Here is a 25,283-nt window from a genome sequence, read left to right as displayed (position 1 = left end):
GCAACTAAGCCCGTGCACCACAACTACTGAGCCCGCATGCCACAACTACCGAAGCCTGCGTGCCTAGAGCCGGTGCTCCAGAACAAGAGAAGCCACTGCAATGAGAAGAAGCCCATGCACCACAACAAAGGGTAGCCCCCACTTGCTGCAACTAGAGAAAGCCCACGCGCAGCAACGTAGACCCAATGCAGCCAAAAATAAAATAAATAAATTTATAAAAGATAAATCTAGAAGAGTGCCTGCACCCCAGGGACCTCCCTCTTGTCACCTCCCAGTCATTCCATTTTGTAATCACAAATCTAACTGCTGTCACCACAGATTACTTTCACATACTTTTAAACTTTATATAAACAAATTAAAGTATGTACTTTTTATGTCTAGCTTTCTCCATTCCACATTAGCTCTTTGAAATATATTCATATTGTTAGTAGCAATCGTTTTTGTTACTTCAATTCCGCATAATATTCTGATTTATGAATATAGCACAATTTATTTACCATTCTATTTTTGATGATATTTGTGTGGTTTCTTGTCTGTGGCTATTCAGAATATTGCTCCTATGCACATTTTTGTCCATGCCTGTTGGTCTTGTATCTAGCAATGGAATTTCTGGGTCAAACAATTTTCTTAAGCAGTGATACCAATTTTCATGCCCACCACAAATTATGCTTGGTATTCCCAGTTATCTATCCATCTATTTATTTACACCATTCAACTTGTTAAGCAATCAATTTGAATTGGATTATTCATTATTTATTATCAGGGTTGGGTATTGAATTTGTCTAAGTCCTTTTATACTTCTCTGAGGATAATCATAATTATTCTCCTTAGTCCTAAAAATATGGTGTGTGTGCACACAAACCCACACACCTGCATACACACACACACAGTATAATACTATGCAAATGGTTTTAGCATAAAAAATTAGTAAATTCCCTAAGGAGAGTATGAATAAAGCAAAAGGGAAATGAATTTAGAGAAGACATTATTTTTACTTGGTAGAACTAGAAAAGGATTTTAGGAGGAATTTAAACTTAAGATTGGTTGGAACTAGCAATGTAGAAAAGTTACAGGAAAAATGACAACAAGAAGAAGAAAATAAGAAAGATGGATTCATAGCAAATACTTTCTTTAGAGTATGGGATAAATCATATAGAGATAAATAATCATAAAATGCCTCAGTGTAGATCAGGGCAAGATGAGGGATGGTTTTGAATCGCGTTATTTTGTAGACATTGGTGGAGTCATAGAAGAATTGAACCAGGAGAGTGATGGAGTAATTCTGAAGTATTAACATCACGCTAGCATATTTTGATTATTGAATTAAGAATAGATGGGTAGAGGCAGATAACGGAGCCTGGTAATGAGTGCAGTCTGAACTAGGGTTGTAGGAAGGGAAAAGGAGAGGCTGTGCATATGACCCCTCAAACGGTGCTGGGGGTGTGAGGGAGAACAAGCATGGAATAGAACAATTTGAAGCAAAGATATCAGAAAATAAGAGAGGTCTAGTCCAGATGCCCTGAGATACCTGCCAGTTCAGATTTCACTTTCTTTAATGTCTACTTTGCTGGGAGGGAAAGCTGGTCAACAGAACTAAACAATTCAGAGTTCCATTACAGAATGACCATGTGCTAATGGCACATTTGCAAAATCTTGCCCTGAAAGGGGACTTTCAGAGAAGTCCTAAATCAAATAAGGGCCAATGAACTTTCCCCTCTCTTCGGTCTGTTAGCTGGCTATGAATAACAATTGATAAAAGGCCACTTACTGACTTCATTGGAAAGATGAGAGTGCCATCCACACTACCTCTTGCCTTGGAAGATGGTGATATTGAAGACAGGAAGAGGGCAGCAAGCTGTGAGACTGCTGTTTGCTGAGCTCCTGCAGCTGAGAAATTTATCCGTTGAGTAGCCACTTTGCTATCTACTAAATACTCAGAAATTTAAAGAAGTCTAAAATATAAGGCATTTGATCTCAGAAACATTTAGAAAATGCAGAAAATGGGCTTGCTCCCTCTTTTTCTTGCTTCATTCACCAGTCTATTTTCTGTCTCCATCCTGTTCTTCGTTTTATTCAATATCTTCAATATGCAACTCTCCCTCTCTCCTTTTGTGGTGCCAACGTTACAAGTGAAAAGCATATTTTTCTAACATTAAAATAAATAAATAGGTCACTAGAAGTGCTTGGTAGCTATTATCTAAAAATGGTTTTGATAGAAATATTGTATTTTTCCAAATTTTTCAAATTTGCCATTTGGCATATTTAAGGATAGATATGAAGATCATGAGGATAACCCTGTAAATAAAAATCACACTATGCTTGATTTATTTTAGCTGAAGTAAACTCTACAGACATAAAAACACTACACCCAGGCAAACATACATGCATGAAAATATATACTCACATTACTTGTAAACAAACAACACATTCCACCGTTTAACAAATTCCAACCGATTGAATTATACAGTTGACCCACTAATCTACAACTAAGTAGAAGAGGCAGTTAAAAGAGGATCTGGAAACTAAATTTATGTCCCTGTTTCTTATGTTGCATAACTGGAAGTTTGCTCTGGCTTTTCTTCTGTCTAAGATTTATGAATGAGTATTTGTTCAACGTCTTTTTCTCAGCCTTATCATAACATTAGTTACATTATTAACTGAATCATTTTCATGTCACATAGCATTCACAATGACTGACCTACACATAAGCTAATTAACACCCATTAATCAGTTTAAGTGATTAACTATTAACCCATAAACTGATAGCTTTTCTCAAATTCAACGAAATGCTTTACCTTGAAATCACTCGGCACCAGTCTGAGGCATATGTGACATCTTACCCAAATATAGAGATGTCTCTTTGTGACTAACATATACATTTTTGAACTATTAATCCTGAAGTATACATTTCTAGAAGAGAAATTCATCCTGGAGTGACATTCAACCAATTTAAAAGAATTCATTCCCTTGCATTCAGCATTTATTAAACTGGGTTGTATAAACTGAGTAAAAGAAATTTACTTATATAATATTATTTGATGTATCCTAAATTATTAAGACTAAATAGATCCATATTCTAATCTGGCTGTACTCAATTAGTTATATTATCTTTGAAAGTCCCTTAATATTTCTGTTATATGAAAGAGGTTATCCCCTGTAACATGAAATTTCTATGACTCAAAAACTATTTTTATACTCCAGTTGATAGCACAGTAACTGAAAATTTATGAGAATTTTTTTTCAAGTACTTCAATAAAAATTTGTTAAAATCTTCAGTTTCATCTTGCTTTTTAACTTTGTTTTTATATAATGTATTGAAACCTACATTTCTTGAAATTCAGGATTATGAATATCAAATTTACCTCTCTCAATCACCCAGACTACCTTCTAATTCAAACCAACATAAGGGAGTTTCAACTTAGAGTTATATTTAAAAATTAATTTAACATCAGTTATTTAGAACTTGAAATTTTCATAAACATGCACATACACACACATACATATATACTCATACATGAACTTGCACAAAAATCCAAAATATGGGGAAAATACAATATTATGTTCTGAATAGGAAGACCTAATATCTTAATTATGTAGATTGTCTCAAAATAAATATGTGCATTTTATTCAGAATCTTTTTTACTTATGTTGTTTTGTTTATAACTTGATAAAACTATTTTATTAGTTAATATGGAGGAATATATAACCAAGTGTTTCAAAAATTATGATATGAAGGCTATGATCCAAGAAAATATAGTAAGAAATACAGGATCAGTCGAATAGAATTTTGACCAGAATTACTTCTTTTTTAAAATTAATTAATTAATTAATTAATTTTTGGCTGCTTTGGGTCTTCGTTGCTGCACGTGGGCTTTCTCTAGTTATGGCGAGCGGGGACTACTCTTCGTTTTGGTGCGTGGGCTTCTCATTGCGGTGGCTTCTCTTGTTGTGGAGCACAGGCTCAGTAGTTGTGGTGCACAGGCTTAGTTGCTCCGCGGCATGTGGGATCTTCCCCGACCAGGGCTCGAACCCATGTCCCCTGTATTGGCAGGTGGATTCTTAACCACTGTGCCACCAGGGAAGTCCCCAGAATTACTTCTTATTTTATATGGGAACTTGATATGTGAAAAAGTAAAATTTCTATTCAATTGGAAATAGTGGTTCATTTATTGAAACAATTTTCTACCCCAAACAAACAAAATTAGTGTGTATCTCATTTCATAACAATAAATTTGAGATAGAGTAAATATTTAAATGTAAAAACAAAAAGCAACACAAGTTTAGAAAAATAATTTTAAAAAATAGTTGTAGGGCTTCCCTGGTGGCGCAGTGGTTGAGAGTCCACCTGCCGATGCAGGGGACACGGGTTCGTGCCCCGGTCCAGGAAGATCCCACATGCCACGGAGCAGCTCGGCCCGTGAGCCATGGCCGCTGGGCCTGCGCGTCCGGAGCCTGTGCTCCGCAACGGGAGAGGCCACAACAGTGAGAGGCCCGCGTACCACAAAAAAAAAAAAAAAAAAAAAAAATAGTTGTATAGCCCAAGGGTTGGGGAGAACTCTTAAAGCAAGATTGGAAACACAGAATATGGAAAACTACATATTTGGTTTTACAGTTCTCAAGTAGAATGACCCAAGATTTTCACAGAAGAAAATCAAAACAAAACGAGTGAACAAACATAACAAAACAGAAACAGAGTCACAGATACCGAAAGTATGAACAAGTGGTTGCCAGAGGCAAGAGGGTCAGGGGTGAGGGAAATTGGTGAGGGAAATTGAGAGGCACAAATATAATATAAGCTACGAAATAAATGAATCACGGGGATGAAATGTACAGCATGGGGAATACAGTCAATAATAATGTAATAGCTTTGTATGGTGACAGATGGTAACTAGACTTATCATGGTCATCATTTTATAATGTTAGAAACATCTGTCACTATGTTGTGAACCAAGAACTAACATAAGGTTGTAGGTCAATTATACTTAAAAACAAACAAACAAAAACCAACAACAAACCTATGGAAAAAGAGATCAGATTTCTTGTTACCAGAGGTAGGAGTTAGGGGGAGGGAGAAATAGATTAAGGCAGTCAAAAGGTACAACCTTCCAGTTACAAGATAAATAAGTACTAGCGATGTAATGTGGAACATGATAAATATAATTGTCACTGTTGCATGTTATATATGAAAGTTGTTAAGAGAGCAAATCCTAAGAACTGTCATCACAGGGAAGAATCTTTTCTTCTTTTATTTTGTGTCTGTATGAGATGATGGATTATGATCATCATTTCACGATTATGTAAGTCAAATAATTATGCTAAATGTTATCATAAACGTATACGGTGCTGTATGTCAATTTTATCTCAATAAAACTGGAAGGAAATAAAGGTCAGAAACGTGAATGATCTTTCTCATTAATAGACAGAGAAAGGAAATATAAAATAATAATGAACTACAATTTTTTTGCCAAATTTAAGGAGCTGATGCACCCACATTCATCAAAAACAAGAGGAATGCAAATTATAACAGCCTTGCTGGAAGGTTTCTGGCACTTACATAAATTCTAAGCACCATAGTCTTAGTTAGGGAACCCTTCCTACAGAAAATCAGGCACCTTGAAACTATGTATATATATCATCATTGTTTGTCATGATAGAAACTTGGGTATCACCTGAATGTTTTTCGAAAGAGAAAGGTTGAACAAATTGTGGAATATCTCTACATGAAATATTATGATGCTATTGAATATTTTAACTTGAATGCATGCTGTATGTATCAATTTGGAGGGTTGCCCCTGAGGTCTCATTTTGCCCCTTTGGAGAGTTGTAGCATAGTTATTTACGTAAAGGCTCCTTATTTTATGTTCTTTAAACATGAGTTAACTTTATATCAGAGACTGTCCTTGGTATTACCTAATTATATCTTAACTACTTTATTTGATAAACAAAGGCCTCTATAATCATGTCCCACCCTGTGTATTCAAATCTACATTGTACTCCACCCTGACAGGCATCCCATGGCCCAATCATTTCAGTGTCAAACTTTCCTTTCATAGTTTTCTTGTTGACTTCTGCCTGCTCCCTCCCACTTATCAAATTCTACCAAACCTTCAAGACCCAACTCAAACCTTATGATTTCTATGATACCCTTTAGTACAATTGAACTGTCATTAACCTGGCATTTTTTTCTTTAAATGGAGGCAGGAGAAAGGGAAGGTGTTGTTATTAGCTTTTTACAAGAAGAGATAAATATCAAGTTTTTGAAAGAGGAGTTTGTAAAAAAAAATAAAATAAAATAAAAAGAGGAGTTTGTGGGAAAAGTGAAGAATGAGAGTGCAGATTATACAATTTATGATTCTCTTATCTCCTTTAAGTGCTCTCATACAAACTACTTATAATAACTTTACCCAAGCTTTGGTCAGTGATACATCCAGTATATAAATATAAATAATGTAACATTAATAACTGTTTCTACTTTATTTTAAAGTTAATATTCATTTTAAATTACATTGGTTATATATTTTTATGGTAAGCCTATTTCAAGTTTACTTTGAATTAAAAATACCAGCAAATAGATATAGTTTGTATTGATTTGAATAGGTGTAGGATGCACATAGTGAATATACTTCTACAATAACTTGGATAACAGATTTATTTTAGAACTATGAAGCACACTTGAACCAAATGAACAAGGATCTGGCAAAAATCATTTCAACTCGGTGATACACATATGCTTGGAGTCTGATTATAGTGACACAAGTAACAACTAACATGTATGAAGCACTTATCATGTGCCATGCCCTGTGCTAGGAGCTTTTCATGCCACATCTTAGTTAATCTTCAAAATCATTTTTGGAATTAGGTGTTACTGTAATCCTCTTTTGACAACTAGAATAGGCCTTAGAGAAATGCAATAGTTTGCCCATGGTCACACAGAAATCCATGCAGCTTGACTCCTGGGTCTAAATTCTTCATCAATAATCTATATGTCTTGTAAGTAAGGCAGCTGTGAGGTCCTGGAAATAGCTCAGGCATCAAGAGTGAGCATTACATCCTGCCTCAACCATTTTCAGTTGTGTGAGAATGACAAAGCCAGTTAACTTGTCCACATTTCCAGTTTCCCATTTTGAAATCTGGACATTCATTCAAGATATTTCTCCTTGTGGAATAAGAACTGGAGAAATATATATAAAGGCTTCTCAAAGTTAATACACATAGGGCTGCAGTGAAGATTTCATGTTGCAGGGCAACATGATAGCATGTGGTATCTACAAATCACTAAATAACAGGAAGGGACTAGTGTTATGTGACAAGCCTAAGATTGTTAGGAGAAAGAGCATAAAACAGTCTTGTTCAGTTTTGCCAGATTGATTTGTTTCTCTCACATAAACACAATCCCAATTATAGTGCTTGATTCATCTGAAAAGTAGGACAATTATTTCCTGGTGGGCCAGTTTCGTCAGTGTAGATGTCAAAGCTTGGAACGTGTACTTTTCATGACTGAAAATTTAAACTGTGTATCTCCTAAAATGGCATAGACTCTGTTGTATACTGCTATAGATATACCATAAATAATAGCTATTAAATATCATTTGCATCTTGGATAAAGAACTGGAGAAATCTATTTTGACTCCTAGGGCGACATCAAACAAATAGCAACATTAAATCACCACCAGATTTGGCTAGGTGTTTAATCACTAAAATAATGAGAGGATTGCTATCACTGACTCCCAGATCGTTTAGTTCACAGACATCACTTTTATTTTTAAAACTTTCTCTCTCTTTATATCTGTTACATTGAAGGAGAATCTATTAAATGATACCCAAGTGAAATCTTTTATTGGTAGAGAACATAGCTCAACGGGCCAAGTGTATACTTAATTTTATAAGAATTACACAAGTTCTGATTAGAGATTCTAATTTTAATTTCACTTGACAGTGTTTATCACTGTCCCTTTTTTTGAAAGTCACCAGTCCTTTGACTTCCATAACTGGGTAGTGTATTGACTCAAATCCTGGCTGTCCCACTAATGGTTTGTAGCTTTGGAAACATTATTTAACCCCCTAAACTTCAATTTCTCATCTATAAAATGGAGATTATTATAGTCTTTACCTCGTAGCGTTTTTTTAAGGATTCAAAAAGAAATACAGAATAATAATTAATATGAAAGTGTTTTGCATCAGTATATAATGTTTGATAAAACAAAATCTAGTGTAATTACTGTAATTATCTTCATCACTATCATCATCATTTTCTCTGGTTGCTTTTTCTCAGTCTCACTCACTGGGGACCCTTCTCCTATTCATCCTGTGAACACTGTTTCTTTAGAAATCAGACTTAAGCCCAGTGTTCTTCTCATTCAGCATATATGTACTCCCTGAAGGTTGGCTGTTCTCATGTTAATGATAGTCTGTATGTGTCAATATTTATTCTTCCAGCCTCCAGCTATTCAGTAATACTTTGGGGCACCCATTTTATGCCAGTCACTCTTCAAAGTTTGGGGAATACAGCAGTGAACAGAACAGACAAAATCCTCACCTTTATTCTAATTGCATTCTAGAAAGAGAGGGGAGAGAAAGACACAACATGAATGAACTAGTGGATGCATAAATCAATGAATGAAGAAATCTCAAACAGTAAAGGCCATGGAGAAAAGTACAGTGGAGTAAGAGGAAATAAAGAGTGTCAGAGTCAAGGAGAGGCTGCTGCCCTATGTAGGGTGACAGGTAAGTCTTACTGCTATGATGACATTCGAATAGAAGGCTGAGGAAATTTAGAGAGCAAGCTAAGCTTACATCTAAGGGCAGAGCATTCCTGGAAGAGAGAACAGCAAGTGCGAAGATCCTGAAGCATGAGTATGATTAGAGTATTTGACCAATTTAATGGAAGGACAGTTTTCTAGATTAATGTTTCATGCCATGACTTGCATAAACTTTCTAATTAATTATAATAATATGTAGATTACATTTTGGTTTTATGTAGACAAATTAGCTGAATATGTTTTTTATTTCTCCTAGTCTTTATATCTTTTATTTTTACTTCTTTTTTGGTTATTCAAAATAGAACCTCCAGTAGAGTGTTGTATGGAAGAACAATATTGAGAATCTTTATTTTGTTATTGATAGTAACATGAATGTTTTTAATATTTCACTATTCAGAATAATATAAGATGTAGGTTTTGGGTAGACTCAATCAAGGTAAGGAAAATTTTTTGTCTATTTCATTCTTGGTTTGCTTACTTGGTTGATTTTTTTTTCTTAACATGCAAGGATAAACATTTTATCAAATGCTTTATTTTTTTGGCATCTAGTGAGATAATCATACATTTCCTTCTCCTTTACCCGCCAAAGTAGCGAATTACATTAATAGATTTTTCTAATAATTGCTTTAGATTTTGCATTTAATTTTTGATGGACCATAATTTTCCTTTCTCACACTGTCCTCTTCTGATTTTGATGCCAAGGCTGTATCAGTTTCATAAAGTTAGAAATGTTTGTGAAAGATTGGAATAATATGTTCCTTGAATGGTAGATCTCACCTGTTTTTCTTCATTGTTATTTAAAAAATATATTTATTTACCTTTTTTAATCAATCATATTTATTTCAAATATTTTCCATGTTTTAGGTTTTATGCAAATTTTTATTATGAAGACTGTTAATGTTATTTTCACCTCAACAAATTTATCAGTCTTTTTTTCCCCTAATATTGCTCTGTGTAGCCCAGACATTCATTCATGAAAATAGGTCACCAATCTTTGAGAATGAAAGCCATGTGTATAGGGTTTTGTATAGGCTAAATATCTGCTTTACTTTTAAGCTGAGACAGTCTTGTCCACGTGAAAACCCCTAACCCTTGCTAAAGAGATTTAGTATTTGCATCATATTTAAATTAATTATAATGTTATTTATTTAATCCATATGGAATTCAGTTGTTATTTGATATTTATTTATCCCGTGATAGATTTTAAAACTTTAAAATATTATTGTGATGATTGTGCAATATTTCAATTAAAAATACACTGTAATTTACTTAATCACCTCCATTTTGAATACATGAAAGAGTGGTTAAATATGAATACACTTTTCTTTGGTTTTGCTGAACGTCACTAAGTTGCTTTTCCAAAAGGATTTAGTTACAACAAAAATAAAGGGTGCTAGTTTCACTATATAGATGAGGCATAAAATTCAGAAGATTGCATAATTGCCTTATTGTTCTTTGCTGATTTATCAGTCAGCATGAAATAGAATTATTTTTATTAATTTTTGTCTTATGTTTTATGAATTCCTTTCTCAATTTTTGATTTTTATGATTTTATTTTAAACACACAAAGGAACACACACTGTTAAATTATTATAGAGATAATTTTGAAATAAAACAAATCTTTCAGAGGTTAAAAACCACAGCAAGGGGCTTCCCTGGTGGCGCAGTGGTTGAGAGTCCGCCTGCTGATGCAGGGGACACGGGTTCGTGCCCCGGTCTGGGAAGATCCCACATGCCGCGGAGCGGCTGGGCCCGTGAGCCATGGCCGCTGAGCCTGCGCATCCGGAGCCTGTGCTCCACAACGGGAGAGGCCACAACAGTGAGAGGCCCGCGTAATGCAAAAAAAAAAAAAAAAAAAAAAAAACTTACACCAAGGTAAACCTTCATTTTTTCTGTTTTGTATTTTTCATGATAGATTTGTTTAAACTGTGCTGCACATGATTAATGTAGATTTACATGAATGAATAAAAGTTGATATAATTATGTCAAGTCCTGTGATTTGAGGTTCCAATCAAGGTTCCATGGAGTAAGAGATCTTATCTTATGTTAAATTTAAACAAATATTATCAAGCTTGCCTGTAATTTTCAAGTGCCCTGAGACTCTTAGGACGATGGGCAATATAGCACTAGATTTTGTCTGCCAAATTGAATGGAGCATGTTTGGCAGGAATGTAGGGACAAATGACCTGAATCCTCACATCTTAATCCACTCTGACTGAAGAACACTCAAAATATGGGGAATGTGGAAGTATAGGAACAAGGTCTCATCAATCCAGTACAGCAAAATTCCATTGCATGTTGTTGTTAGTACTTCATTTCTTTAAAACATCTATACTTCAAGTGGAAAACTCACTCTAAGAGCTTTTATCTGTCACAGCACCTATTAAACAGAGAAGATATAAAAAGAATTTCATATGGATGCTTTTCTGGCAGTGAGACATGCAGCAGAATTACATCGATAGTGTATCCTAATGGAAAAACATGCTGATCCCAAAGGCCATGAATGAGGAGATGCAAATTGAAAATATGGAACCAGCAGTTGAGGCTAAGAAGATATTAGAGGCTACAAGTTAGTAAGGCTGTGCTGGGTAGTATTCTGAATGTCTGGCTGTTATGAAGTGGGTGTGAGGTTGGATCGGTTACCTTGAAAGGAGCAGAAGAGATAAAGCTGAGTTGTCAGGTGACCTTGGCTCATCCACTAACTATCAGTGTGGCCTCCAGCACATCATTCACCAGCTTCACTTTTAGCGATAACAGCATTGCCTGTTTACCCACAGGATCAAGTCACCTTAATATGATGAAAGAACTTTGACAGAGTTGGAGTGATTCATAAATGTAAGGAGGAGAAAGTACCCTTTACTTTTATGATATTAAAAATGAAAACACAGACAATTATTACAATTGTGGTTTTTATTTTTCTATTAATAATGGGAAACTAAATTTAAGAATACTAAATAAAATTTTAGATTTCATTTATGAACCCTAAAAGAATGGGCCTGTTGAATGGGTGTAAGATTCCTAAATTTTATATCCCTTTCATTAATTACTATAATGGGAACAACTCTGTATTTATGCCTAACATGCCCATATATTTAATAACTTCTTTCTCATTCACTGCCTTTTCCTGTTGTGATGTGCAGGAGCATTACGATCTTTTGGTTTTTTTTTTTTGCGGTACGCAGGCCTCTCACTGTTGTGGCCTCTCCCGTTGCAGAGCACAGGCTCCGGACGCGCAGGCTCAGCGGCCATGGCTCACGGGCCCAGCCGCTCCGCGGCATGTGGGATCTTCCCAGACCGGGGCACGAACCCGTGTCCCCTGCATCAGCAGGCGGACTCTCAACCACTGCGCCACCAGGGAAGCCCCGCATTACGATCTTTAAGACAAGCATTAACTTTTTCCTATTACAAAAGCTATATACCCTTATTGCCTAAAGATTTTTAAAATATCAAAAGTACAAAAGGAAAAGCAAAATTCTCCCTAAATCCCACTATCCAGAGATATACATTGTCTTTCTCTCACCCAGATATACATGCTTTCTCTTTCTCTCTCTCTCTCAATATCTACAAAATTGGTAGTGTGCTTTATATTTTTTTACCAGTTGCAGGCTTTTCTGGAAATACTGCAGTTACTTCAAGGAAGTCTGCATGCTCCACGTGGAACTTTAACTTTTTAAGATGAGGTGAGGCTTCTCAGAATGCAATACTTCACTTACAATCATAACACAGCATCATGATGAAATAGAGGCCCAACTTCAAAAACAATATATTCCCAGAAAATTTTATAATGAAGGTATTAATAATTTTGTTTTCATTCTGAATATGATCTAAATCAGAAGTGCTACCTTCACTAATGTCTATAAGCTCCTTGATGTTTGATTTTATCTTGCCAGATTGTTCTTTGCCTGCTTTATTTTCATGAGTGATGATGGGGTTTTTAATCTGTCATGTTCATCCATCTATTCAGCAAACTGCTACTTAATACCTAGAATGTGTGTAGTATTATATAGCCAGGAGAAGAAAAGAGGACTAAAATTTTATTTGGTGTGAAGAGTAAAATCTGCCTAAGGAATAGGCTGGTATTCATAAGTTTGAGAAGAAAATGAACTACAAAAACCATCACAGATTAACAGGGTGAAAAAGATTTTGTTTTTTAAAGACCCAAAATACAACAACCACGGCTAATTAAAGTTTTTATATTTATATATTAGTAATCACATGAGGGAAAAATTAAAGGTAAAAAGGCTTCATTAAGAAGAATGAAATAATGCCATTTGCAGCAACATGGATGGACTTGGAGATTATCATATTAAGTGAAGTAAGTCAGACAGAGAAAGACAAATATCATATGATACCACTTATATGCAGAATCTTAAAAAAAATGATACAAATGAACTCATTTACAAAACAGAAACAGACACACAGACTTAGAGAACTTACTTAATGAATACCGGGGGGGGAAGGAGGGGGAAGGGATAGTTTGGGAGTTTGGGATTGACGTGTACACACTGCTATATTTAAAATAGATAACCAACAAGGACGTATTGTGTAGCACAGGGGCCTCTACTCAAAAAGAATTTGAAAAGAATAGATACATGTATTTGTATAACTGAATCACTTTGCTATACACCTGAAACTAACACAACACTGTTAATCAACTATACTCCAATATAAAATAAAAATTTTAAAAAAAGAAGAAAAAGAAGAATTAGGAAGTTAACGCAAATGAGAATAACAGTATGATCCATCACTGTCACACAATGTGTTATGTTGGTAAGTATTAAGGAAAGGCAAGGACACAAAAACAGTCTTCCAGGATAAAAACATAGCTCTAAACTAAGGAGTGCTATGGAAATAACTTGTTTCACAAAACTTCTCTTCTGAGATTGCATAAAAATAACTGAACTAATGCTTGGAAAAATTTGAGGATATGACAGTGTGAAACTAATGAAAAAAGACAGGTGCTAAGTCATGTCAGCCCCATAGCTGGACTTTCTCGGCAAAAGTAAAGTGATAGGCACTTAGTCCTCTGAATGGAATGATGGCTTTCCTCCGTCCACAGATAAGGAAAATATTACCTAGATTTTTGACTGGGGGCTGAGAAATACACATGTGAAGGGAAAGAATCATGTTTTTTTTTTCTTTCCTCCATTGAGTTTCTTTAGCTGTGAACTTGAATCTTGAGCTACAACAATGAAAGACTTCAGTAATTTACAAGTTCTGTAGCAACCAGCTAAGAGACTTCTTAACTTCCACTTTAGTGTGTCAAAAATATTTACCAGGATAGGTGGAGTGGCAACATGCTACTAGAAGAAGAAAACTTTGGGAATTAATTCCTTATCTCTCATGCCTCAGATAAAATATACAGAAAAAGCTAAGTCCCAGGGAAAATCAAAACAGACTCTGACTACAGCACTAGTTATAGAATGAAAAATCACTTTCCCCAGCTCTTGACTTTTTGGATCAGATTTGTAAAGAATGGAATGTATCAGCATTATAGTGATCCCAAGATATTATTTTTGTCATTTTGCTATAGAATTAAGTAAAGAAGAAATCCAAAGAAGTATATCATGGTGGTTCCTAAATTTTTGTTTACTTTTTCTTGGTAATATTTCATCTGAATTAGGTGACCTGTAAAAGATGCATTTGTACCAGGTAAAAATGGATAAATTTCATGGAAACTTGTGATGTTTATGGTGCCTTACAAAACCTCTGCTAATATGGTGGTGTGCAAAACTGTAATCTAATGAAATTAAAGGAAAATAATATAAAGTGGATGACTATTATTTTTGAGTTCATGCCAGATGTTTAAACTAATACTAATGTATTTTAAAAGGCCTCAAATATGCACCAGGTGGCAGTCTTTTCCTTAAGTGTGGTCAAAACAAATGATCTGCTTTACCTCATCTTTATTAAAAGAAATGTGACTTATGGCAGGAGATGTTTTGCTTTTTTTCTCATAATGTTGCATTTAAATGACCTGTCTCTTCTGAACACATACTCCCTAAATTATCCTTAAGGGAACCTGTTTATTCTTCCTTGAGATCATCTCTGATCATCTTCTTTTATCATGATTTTTCTTTTTCTTTCTCTGTATTCAGAATGAAACTACATTGTATCAGATGATTTTCAACATGTTTAGATTATATGTATTTAGACTTCACTGTAGTCTTAGAAGCCTGGTCAATTTCCACTCTCCTAACTTCTCCACATGTCTGAGGTCACAGACAAGCTTCCTGGCTCCATCCAACCTCTCATCTATTCACAATCCTCCTGACCATTATGCAGATATTTGAGATGCCTTGCCTTTGAGATTTCATCACCAGAATTCAGCAAGTTTGCCTCCTGTGGTCTGCATCAGTGTATTTGAAATCTAATCACTGACAACTTAAAATCGTGATGCAAATGTCAATCTTTAGACATTGATCAAATTAGCATAGTTGGTTCTGAAATGAATGAATGATGATAATGATAATAATAACAACAACACGAAATCAAATGTAAATACACCAGGCATTCACTTTACATGAAGTATTTCAAATTTCTAATTCTCATCAGAACTGTGAGAAATAGCCATTACCGTTTTCTCTTTTGAGTTAAATAATCACCACTGGGTCACGCAAATAGTAAGGGGTGGAGCTAAGACTTGGATTCCTATCTGTCTGATTCCAAACCTGATCTTTTTCCACCAGGAAACATTTCCTGTTACCCAAAACTAAACCTTGAAACATTTATTTATATCCGTATGCTTTCCTTGTTCTACAAAATGTTTAAGGCTGGAATTAAAGTAATGTTTATGGTAAATATTTCTATTTGATTCTAGACAAAAAAAGTGAATTTTAATCTTGGCTCAAGAATGAATAATCTCAGTAATCTTTGGCAAGTTTCCTGAACTTCTCTAAACTTCACTTTCTTCATATCTCTAAGGTAATGGTTCCGGGAGTCTGTGTGGGGGGAGGGTTGCGTGGGTAGGGAAGCAGGAGGAGGGGGGAATGGGGAGAGGGATGTAGGGTCAGTATGATATCAAACTGCTCTCTGATTTCACAAAGTTAAACTTGATTTTTTGCTTTTAAGTTGAGAGAACCAGGCAGTGTAGACTTGGGTTAGGAGAACATGGTATATATAGTAAAGTAAAAGTCATCCAAAATAGGTGCTAGAACATATGATTTAATGAACACTACCTGCAAGTCAAACATTAAGTTTAGGCTGAAAAGCACTAAATAGAATATACTTGAAATGTCTTTCCTAAAGCTGGTAATTTAAGGCTCGACCAAAAGAATCAAAGGCTCCTCAGATGTTATAAAAGATCAGCTCGGTGCTTTGTGACCGCCTGGAGGGGTGGGATGGGGAGGGTGGGAGGGAGGGAGATGCATGAGGGAGGGGATGTGGGAACAGATGTATATGTATGACTGATTCACTTTGTTATAAAGCAGAAACTAATAAAAAAAAAAAAAAAAGAAAAAAAAAAAAAAAGATTATGGGCTCTGATACTCTAGGATAAAGTATGCAAGAGAAATACGTTTAGCAACATTTAATATATATTTAATTTACCAAATAAATTTTTTTTAATTTTAAGCATTTCATTGATAAAGCTAATAGTTATATGTGTGCAAAGCAAATATATTTCATACTGATTCCATTTAGGGTGAAGTATATGCTTTATATATATTATTCTGTACAAAAATTCTTCTAATATGTCAACATATTACACTTTCCCAAATCTACTGAATATTTTTTATACACTTCTACATTACTTCAATCCTCACTTTCTTGTGTTTCAGATATTAAAGCAATAAAAACTTTACTCACTTTATATCTAATCAGAGCAGAAGTAAATATAATAGGTTGAAAGGACACTTTAAAAACAGTTTTGAGACATTCTAATCATAATATGTATTTTTAAATTCCTAATTATATTAACACCTTATCTATTCAATGAATTACAATTGTTGAATGACATCATTTTTCCTTAATGATTAATTTTTAAATTATTACAATTAATGAAGTTCAATTGATACACTGCTTACTAAGACATCAAGTTATTATTTTTAGATTTAATCAAAACATTTATAATGGACTGGGGGGTATTTAATAAAAGTGACCCCTGAAAATCTTTTCACCAAAGCTCACATTTGAAAGGCTAGTTTCCCTCTCTCTGATTCTAACATAAACTCACTCTTCACACCAGCAGTAACACTTCACAATGCATTTGCTTTGAGGAATTTTTAGCCTCTTCAATGCACATATGTATTTTTAATTAAATTGAATTGAATACATGTAAAATACTCAAATGACGTCAAGGTGGAGGGATTTGCATTTACTGAGCTCTTTTGATGTCAGCTACATTAGTGTGTTAACTATCCAATATTTAAAACAACTTGGCAAGCAGGGACTCTCATCCCCCTCTTATTTATGAGAAAGTTGAGGCTCAAATAATTTGCCTGAGATTATAAAATAGGATTTATAGCCACATCTTTCTCTCTCGACTCTTTTCACTATATCTCACTCCTTCTCTGTCCACAAACAGAGAATAAGGGCCCTGTCTTCTATTTTCTTATTGTGGCATGGAAATGCCTCAATGCATGGAGCTCTAATGCTTGAGATTGTTTTTTGTAGTTTTTTTCACTTGAGTTTCAAAAGGAGCTAAAAGCTTTTTGCTCTTGTCAGTTCCAAACATATTTAATGATGATGATGATTACTTTTACTTTCATAATAAGTGTGATATGCTGAGAGGAAAGAACATGGTTCAGGAGAATTACTTGTCTATAATTTGCTGGTCTTAAAGAAGAAGAAAATGTCAGTGTGTATTATTTTATGAGTCAGAATGACCTGTTATCTTAATCCACTTCATCATATTAACAGTGTAACATAGTCCGTCTTTTAAAAATTCTTCCATTTAGGGCAAAATTATTCAGATCTCTCATGATTGCCAATTGACTAGAGGCAATCTAGGCTCTATGTTGTAATAGCATTTAAATTCCCTGCTGTGGAATAATAAGACTCAATTGAATTTTTAGACTTTCAAAGTACTTTTAAATAAAAATTTCTTTATATTGATTTCTACTTTACATTATAAAGATCATATTTGGGGATAATTTTCAGCTTTTTCATATTAATAGTGGATTTAGACAATATTATAAGCATCTTTCCTATTGATATTTTACATCCAGATATAAAGAAAGTATAATTGATGATTTATCTAGCTATGTCTCACAATAGGATAAGTATTTTGAGGGGAGAACATTTTTAATACTTTACTATAATTCTCTCCTGCTCTTGCTTTTACTCTCATACTCTCTGAATTTTGATAGTAACCAAGATTATGGTTATTATACATTTATTTAGTTTCACTTACTGTCAATATCCAGGATGTAACAAAAGCAAATAGAAAGGGGTAACCTCAAGTGTTTAACTACTGAGGAAGCTGAAATGTTTTCCTTCTGCAAGGGGCAGCTCTAAAGACTAGAACAGATAGGCTGTCTTAGCATATACGACATTTAATAGGGACCATATGAAGTTCATGGGACTGCAGAAGGTAAATTACTTGTTCTGAAGTCCAGTGAGGAAAATCAGATGAATGTAAGAGATAAAAGTAAACTTTATCTCTGCCCACTAGCCAGGGCTATATTTATTAGCACCCATATCAAGTAAAAACTGCCCTTTATTTTTAGTCAGCAGGGTATATTTTGATTTGGATGTATATTTGCATTAACCTGCTAAGGCCAATCTCCTATTTCACCCTTTGATTTTCTGATCACATAATAGGTACTGTTTCTAAAGTCACAAATTGCATTAGAACATCTACAGAAATTAGTTTTTAAATCCCCTATGTGCACTGAGATGGAAAGAAAAAGGGTAAACAGGGCTTCCCTGGTGGCGCAGTGGTTGAGAGTCTGCCTGCCAGTGCAGGGGACATGGGTTCGTGCCCTGGTCCGGGAAGATCCCACATGCCGCAGAGCGGCTGGGCCCGTGAGCCATGGCCGCTGAGCCTGCACGTCTGGAGCCTGTGCTCCACAACGGGAGATGCCACAATAGTGAGAGGCCCACGTACCACAAAAAAAAAAAAAAAAAAAAAAAGGGTAAACAGTTAAATTCTCCTTTGCTCTCCCTGAGCAGGGTTTCTATTTCCAGTAAGTGCATTTTCAAATGTAAATGAAGTCATGCACTCAAAAAGGTAAATTGCCAGTGCTGAACTTCTTTTCAGTGTATATTGTATTATTCATATATTTGTTTGTCAATAGGAAGGCAGAGAATATGGCATAAAACAGTAATAACAGTATATTATGTTATTACATGTCACCTTATAAAAAACACTTTTACAGAATTTTAACACCACCAGACATTAAGAAGCAAGTAAATTAATTCTATGATTCCAATTAATAGCCAAGAAAACCAAGGCTCAGAATGATTTTCAGAGGCTTGTCCTGTTAGCAAGTGTGAAACAGGACTAGAAGTCAGCATTTCTGTTACTCAGCTCTGCTCTTCCCTGGCATTTCATAGCTTCTAATGACTTCTAATGACTTAGTATCTATTGGGCCACTAAATTATAAATGGCATCATAATGTTCAAGACAGAGACACTGCCTAAATATGTACCTCTAGAGGCTCTTTTAAATGTATATAACCCATATCTTAAATTAGCATTATTAACTAATCAGCTAGAGCCAGGCAGTGTGGTGGTTATCTTCTGACTCTTGAGTTCCAGCACTGGTATTTCCTGGTTTTGTGATCTGGGACGTGTCACTTACACCTTTTTGTACCTTCATTTCCCCATCTATAAATGGGGAGAACAAAAGCACCAACCTTCACAGGATAATGTGAAGATTAAATGAGATAATGCAAACAAAATTCTTTTCACAGTTATTGGCATGGTGACAAGCTCAATGAACGTTCATCATTCAGACTATCTCCAGGTTGGTTGCTAGCTATTAATTTATAGATTCTTTTGGTTAGGTTAAACTCTAAAGGCCACTGGGTCCATGGTTCCTTGCCCTCTTTTGTAAAATGAAGTGACTGGATTAGATGGTCTCCAAGATTTCCAAGATCCCTCAAAATTTTTAAATCTGGTACTCTTTTTAGCAGAGTTTTCAAACCAAAAATTTCTTCAATTGAAATACTCTAGGATCTTAACTGTTGAACTGATAAGTAATGTTTAGCAAAGTATTTTTCCCAAAGAAGGGAAAATATAATAAATATATTAGTGAAGTTGGGAAATTCTCATACATTAAATATCACTTAATCATTCATATTTAAGCTAATTATTTGAAATCTCCTTAAAGTAAGGTTAGCATGGTAGAGTCCAGCACACCTAACACAAGGTAGACAACTATAGGTATTCTGTAACTGTCAACATCTTCTAAGTCACTGATTCTTAAAGTGTTGTCTCTAGACCAGAAGCATTAGTATTGAATATCACCTGGGTACTTGTCAGAAACACAAATTCCAGTGACCCATTCCAGACCCACTGTATCAGAGACTCTTGGGGTGGGATCCAGCAAACTATGTTTTAACAAGTCCTCCCAGAAATTTTGATGATACTGAAGACTTAGTACTATGGTCTGAGTGCATAGTGAAAAAGAAAGTTCTGTTTCTGCTAAACATTTACCGAAGCAGCTAAAAGTGAAATTGAATCTGGCCTTAGAAGATATCAAAGAGAAAGTCTGCTAGAAATAATTAGAAGTCAAGTAACCAATCAACTGACTGAGAAAAGGGGCTAAGAAGCCACTGTCAATTATCCCCTGTAGAGAAATAAGGTACTAAAAAGGTTAAAGAAAAGTTTAATAAATCATCAGAGAGTATGAGAGTAATGATTCTAGCAAGAGAGCAGCCCCAGTAAGAATACATAATGTTCCATCTTCCTGCCTAGTGTGGAGAACTACAGGTTCTCCGTGCTGTCTACTACATGAAAGAAATAAAGTATTACTCTTTCTATTTTTTATAGTAAAAATGAAAATAAAACACTAAGAACTCAAAACCCTGGTTTATGAAGAAGTACATTAAATAGGGAAGGAAGTACTTAATGATCTATGCCCATCTATTTATCTGGCAAACCCTAAATATCTTCATTAGATGCTGCACTGAGAAAAGTTTTTAACATACTAGCAATCATAATCACTTAAACAAGATATGATGGAAAGGATAGACAATCAATGTCAGGGTGGTAGGAAGACAGGTGATTTTATGTGTTTCAATGTCTTCCCTGTCATCTGTATATCAATCCCAGACCCCTTTCTTAAGTCCAAAATTTCTAATTATCTCCTAGATGTTAATGTCAATAAATCGAAAACTGAGTATATCCAAGCAGGTCTCATAAACCCTACTTATAATCTCTATCTCAGTTAATGGAATTAACTTTCCCCAGTTACAAACCTTAAAACATAATATTTTGTATTTACCAAGTCCAGTCAATTTAATTTCATAATTACCCAAGGATTTATTTCTCTTTTATCTTTTCCATTGTGATCATCTTTATTCATATTCCCATGATATTTTTCCTGTTTCTCTTCACAACTAGACTCTAGAAAACAGGAATAATGTCTTCTCCCCAGGGCCCGGGCTAAGGCCTGACACAATAAGCATATGCAAATTGTAAGTTGTTCCCTGGTGAATGTACTGGAAGGGTAAACAGATTAATCTGAATTCTCAATCCCCCATGATTTCAGGAGGCCATCACACATTGCATCTTTTTTCAGGAGAAAGAAATCAATTTGTGACAAATTTGTAAAAGAAGACTGTGTTTCCTGATCCACGTCTGTCACATTTTAAATTCTAAGTAAGTGTTCTAATGATCAGATTTGTATGTGTTTTTATATTAGATCCTCTTCCTTGACTCATCTTAAGACAAGTTATGTTTATCTTGTCCTCTTGGATATTAGTGTTCCCAGGTTTTAACACTCGGCTTCAGTGACCTCAACAAAATTAATGGTACTGTGTTCCAGGATCTTTGGGGGAAGCCCATGAGACTGGAAATTAGGCAAAAATAGTAAACACAAAATGGCTTTCAATGATCACAAGAATCATCTAAGGAATTACAATTTATGAGAGAAAAAATTCCTGTCAAGAATTTATTTGTTACCTACCAGACACTGGCTTATGGAAACTGTTATTCCAAACAAGGTTGGCCATACTTAGGAGATGCATTATCTATGTAGATCACAGATAAACAGCCAAGCTCTCATGGGGTTTGTTTGCCTTTCCTCCCCGCAACAAGCCCTGAGGACTTCTTTTATGTGCTATACTGTATACATTTCATGATGTAACAACCTCACTTTTATTGTACAAGATACCAGACACTCTGAGGTAGACTGGAGTTGCTCTTTCCAAATTAGAAAGTTCAAACCAAAAGATGCAATGTTTTGTTGATTCTCAGTGCCTTCGCTGAAGAGGAACTCTAGAATGTGCAAATAGAAAAGGAAAATTCTTGGCTTACAAACTGATACAAGAGAAATCTTCCAGAAACACATGGCCTCGGATATTTCAGACTCCAGGCAGATTGCAAACCTTTACTGCCTGTTATAAATAATCAGGGTTCAGATCAAGTGCCGCTAAGAAGCCAGGACCCACTTGTCAGACTAGAGTTTAGCTTAGAAGTTGAACATCTTCCAACAAACAATCTCATAATAGCAGATATTTTCTCCAGACACCAAATTACTTTGGCCAGCACAAATGTCATTGACTAAAGAGACACGGAAATGTTTGGTCATTGTTCTCTAGACAATAGAATTAAGAAGGTTATACAGTAATAAACAGGGAAAACACAATCGCAATTTTGTTCTATTGACTTGTTGCAACCTCAAATGATCTAGGCCCACAGTCCCAACATCTGTCTTATGGTTGCCCTTATAGATATGAAGCAACAGGGTGTACGATATAAGATCATTGTTATTAGGAAATGCAAATACTTTAGGGGTATGATTGTGGAAGGAGTTTCAAAATCACGAGGTGCCTGGGAAAGTAGAGCCTGAACTTACACAGATAAAAACACACTCTTACTCATTCCTGTCTGTGTGTCCTGTGTTCCTCTAGTGGTGGAAAACTGCGATATAACATAACATATGCCTTCAGGTATTACCATTACCTATCCACCTCTGTCAAGGTTAGTACAAGTTTGAAAGGATACATGAAAGAAGCAAATCCTTCTATCAGGAAAATTTTACCAATATGATGGGAAGGTATCCCAAACAACTGGATATGAGAACAAAAATCTAGTAAAGCAACAAGCAAAGAACTATTGTCATTGAGGAGTGTTGTTTTTATCAAAGTTTGGGCTCAGGTAAGGGAAAGGGGTGCATGGTGGTGAGACATAAGAATGGGCCATAGAACACAAACTTCTGGGGAGACTTTTTCAGGAGACACCCATCCATGAATTCTTCTCCTAATCATGGTGGGGATTCTGATCAAAGTCCTCCAGTAAAGCAAAGATAATAGTAGCTACAGCAGAGCTTGCTTTAAAGGAATGTAACGTCTCTAAGAGTCCATCATTTGCAGAAATTGTTTGCGCCTTATCAAATAGAACAGAAATTGCTAGAGCTGTAATAACACACATTTTTATAAGATTTTACTTTAAAGCATAGATTTGAGCCACTGAAGTACATGCAATGTCTTTGCAATCAGTCAGTGAGACTTGATGCAGGGAAGTGAAGAGTTCAGTGTGAAAGGATAAAGGATCAGAGAGACGATTCAGATACAGGGCAGTAAAAAAGGGAAAGATCTAGACAGACAAGTGGGAAAAATAGAAAATAAGGAAAAAATAGATTCCTTATTCGTTTCTGTCAACGATTTCTCCACTTCCTTAGTGGTAAAAAAAATAGGGAGATAGGAATAAAAAATAGGAATAAAACCACATTGTATTTATAATTGTGTGCCATTTTGGTTTATTTCCTACCCGTGATGTTAAGATACAGCTACATTTTGCCATTAGTAAATTTGACATAGTTAAGCGTACAGTCAGAGTTCAGTTATTTATTAGTAATCTTTTTTTTCCTGCTTATAAACCATTTAAGTCTCAATTTAAAAGAATCTATTGGAGTTTGCTAAAGAGCAATATCAGAATTATATGTACAACTCACTTCTGCAATAACATGCAGAATTCCAGAACAGGCAAGCAGGTTAAAAAGGAAACTAGCAAAAGAATTCAGCCTGTCACTGTAGAACATCAGAAAGTGACGCACGAGAGGAGAAACACCCACACGTACACAGTAGCCCCCCGAAAACATTATTGACCATTAGATAGAAATGTTTCCAATGTATGGGAAGCCACCATAGGCTACTTTGTTTTGCTTTGGTTTTCACTAAAGTCTGATTAGCCAGGGTAGGAGGTGCAGGTGGCGGTGACTTTTGGAGAGTGTAAAATGTGTACTTAGCAGTGGTTTTGTGTCATAATCGTTCTGATTTCAAGGCTAACATTTATTAAAATTTGGGGAGAATAAGACCATCCATAGAAACCTTCTGCAAGTAAAATAAACTAAAGCCAGTATTTTTGCACATACCTGTTTTTCTCCACTGGGCTTCTTGTGGTTCAGTAACAGCTCTACAGCTCCGACAACTTCTTTCCTGATGGCGTGTAATAGAGCATCTCCAACATAGACGTTACAGCTTAAGAGTAGTTCTATGAGCTCCAAGTTCTCATTTTCGATTGCGATGAGGAGAGCAGTCCTTCCAAGTGGATCGACGCAATTAATATTGATTTTAAAATAAATTTCAGCTTCCTCTAGGGATTTCTTGACACTTGCATAATCTCCCTTTTCCACAGCGTTCAAGTAGGCTTTCTCGGATGGTGAGAGCTCTGATTCTGCTCGGACTATCCTGAGAGGGATGCGGTCTCTGTAGGGGGCATTAACATTTCTTTTGTAATAGAACTGAGCCATGTTTCATGCCATGCTATTTCTTGGTCTCTGAAAGTGCAAACAAAAACCAACACACACAAGGATTAGTATTAGCACACTTTTGAATGATTATGCATCGCATTTAACAACTCACAATGAGGCCAATAACAACGATGGAACCGTAATTATTAAGTGAGAAGTTACGTTCCCTTTAAACAATGGAAATAGGCAATAATTATTCAGTTATCTAGAAACACAGGTTTCAAAGTTCTTATTTAAGAAGAAAGAGAGGCCAGTATTTGGCAAGTTACTTATAAAAGTTACTTTAAAAGTGACGTCTGTCAGAGGTTGCACCTGTAAGTTTTTAAATTATTTACAAAATTTATCATAAATATATATTGTTTTTAACGGAGAACCTTTAAAGTCAAAGGCTGTATCTCTGGGGTCCCCAAACTGGACCAGGGATTTTCAAGAATGTCAGTCACTGTCAGTTTTGCTCATCATGGAGATGCTGTTGAGATAATGGAATATCAATATCTGGGCAAAATGTTTTTCACTTTCATTTCTAGTTTTAATGTTTGTAAGAACTGACATTACAGTTACTGTGAGTTACTGATATTAATGTCAATAAAATATCATACTGAGCCCGATGAGCATAATTTTATTTTTTTCCCCTTGTAAGTAAATTCATTGAGGAAGAAAGA

The 25,283-nt window shown here is 35.3% G+C and overlaps 1 protein-coding gene across 6 annotated transcripts in view; it reads right to left on the bottom strand.

Annotated features, from left to right (window-relative positions):
- Positions 1-24,621, bottom strand: part of TRPC4 (transient receptor potential cation channel subfamily C member 4) — a gene marked incomplete at both ends in the record, with an annotated part of 112,420 nt that extends 87,799 nt beyond the window's left edge. For all 6 annotated transcript variants that reach the window (XM_079721548.1, XM_079721549.1, XM_079721550.1 and 3 more), the window contains one exon: positions 24,244-24,621. In XM_079721548.1, the coding sequence (XP_079577674.1) occupies positions 24,244-24,621 (378 nt within the window). The remainder of the gene's footprint in view (positions 1-24,243) is intronic.
- Between the last annotated feature and the right edge of the window lie 662 nt (positions 24,622-25,283).

The sequence above is a fragment of the Hyperoodon ampullatus genome, assembly GCF_949752795.1.
Source record: "Hyperoodon ampullatus genome assembly, chromosome: 16".
Classification (NCBI taxonomy): Eukaryota; Metazoa; Chordata; class Mammalia; order Artiodactyla; family Ziphiidae; genus Hyperoodon; species Hyperoodon ampullatus.
This window is presented reverse-complemented; position numbering and strand designations above follow the sequence as displayed.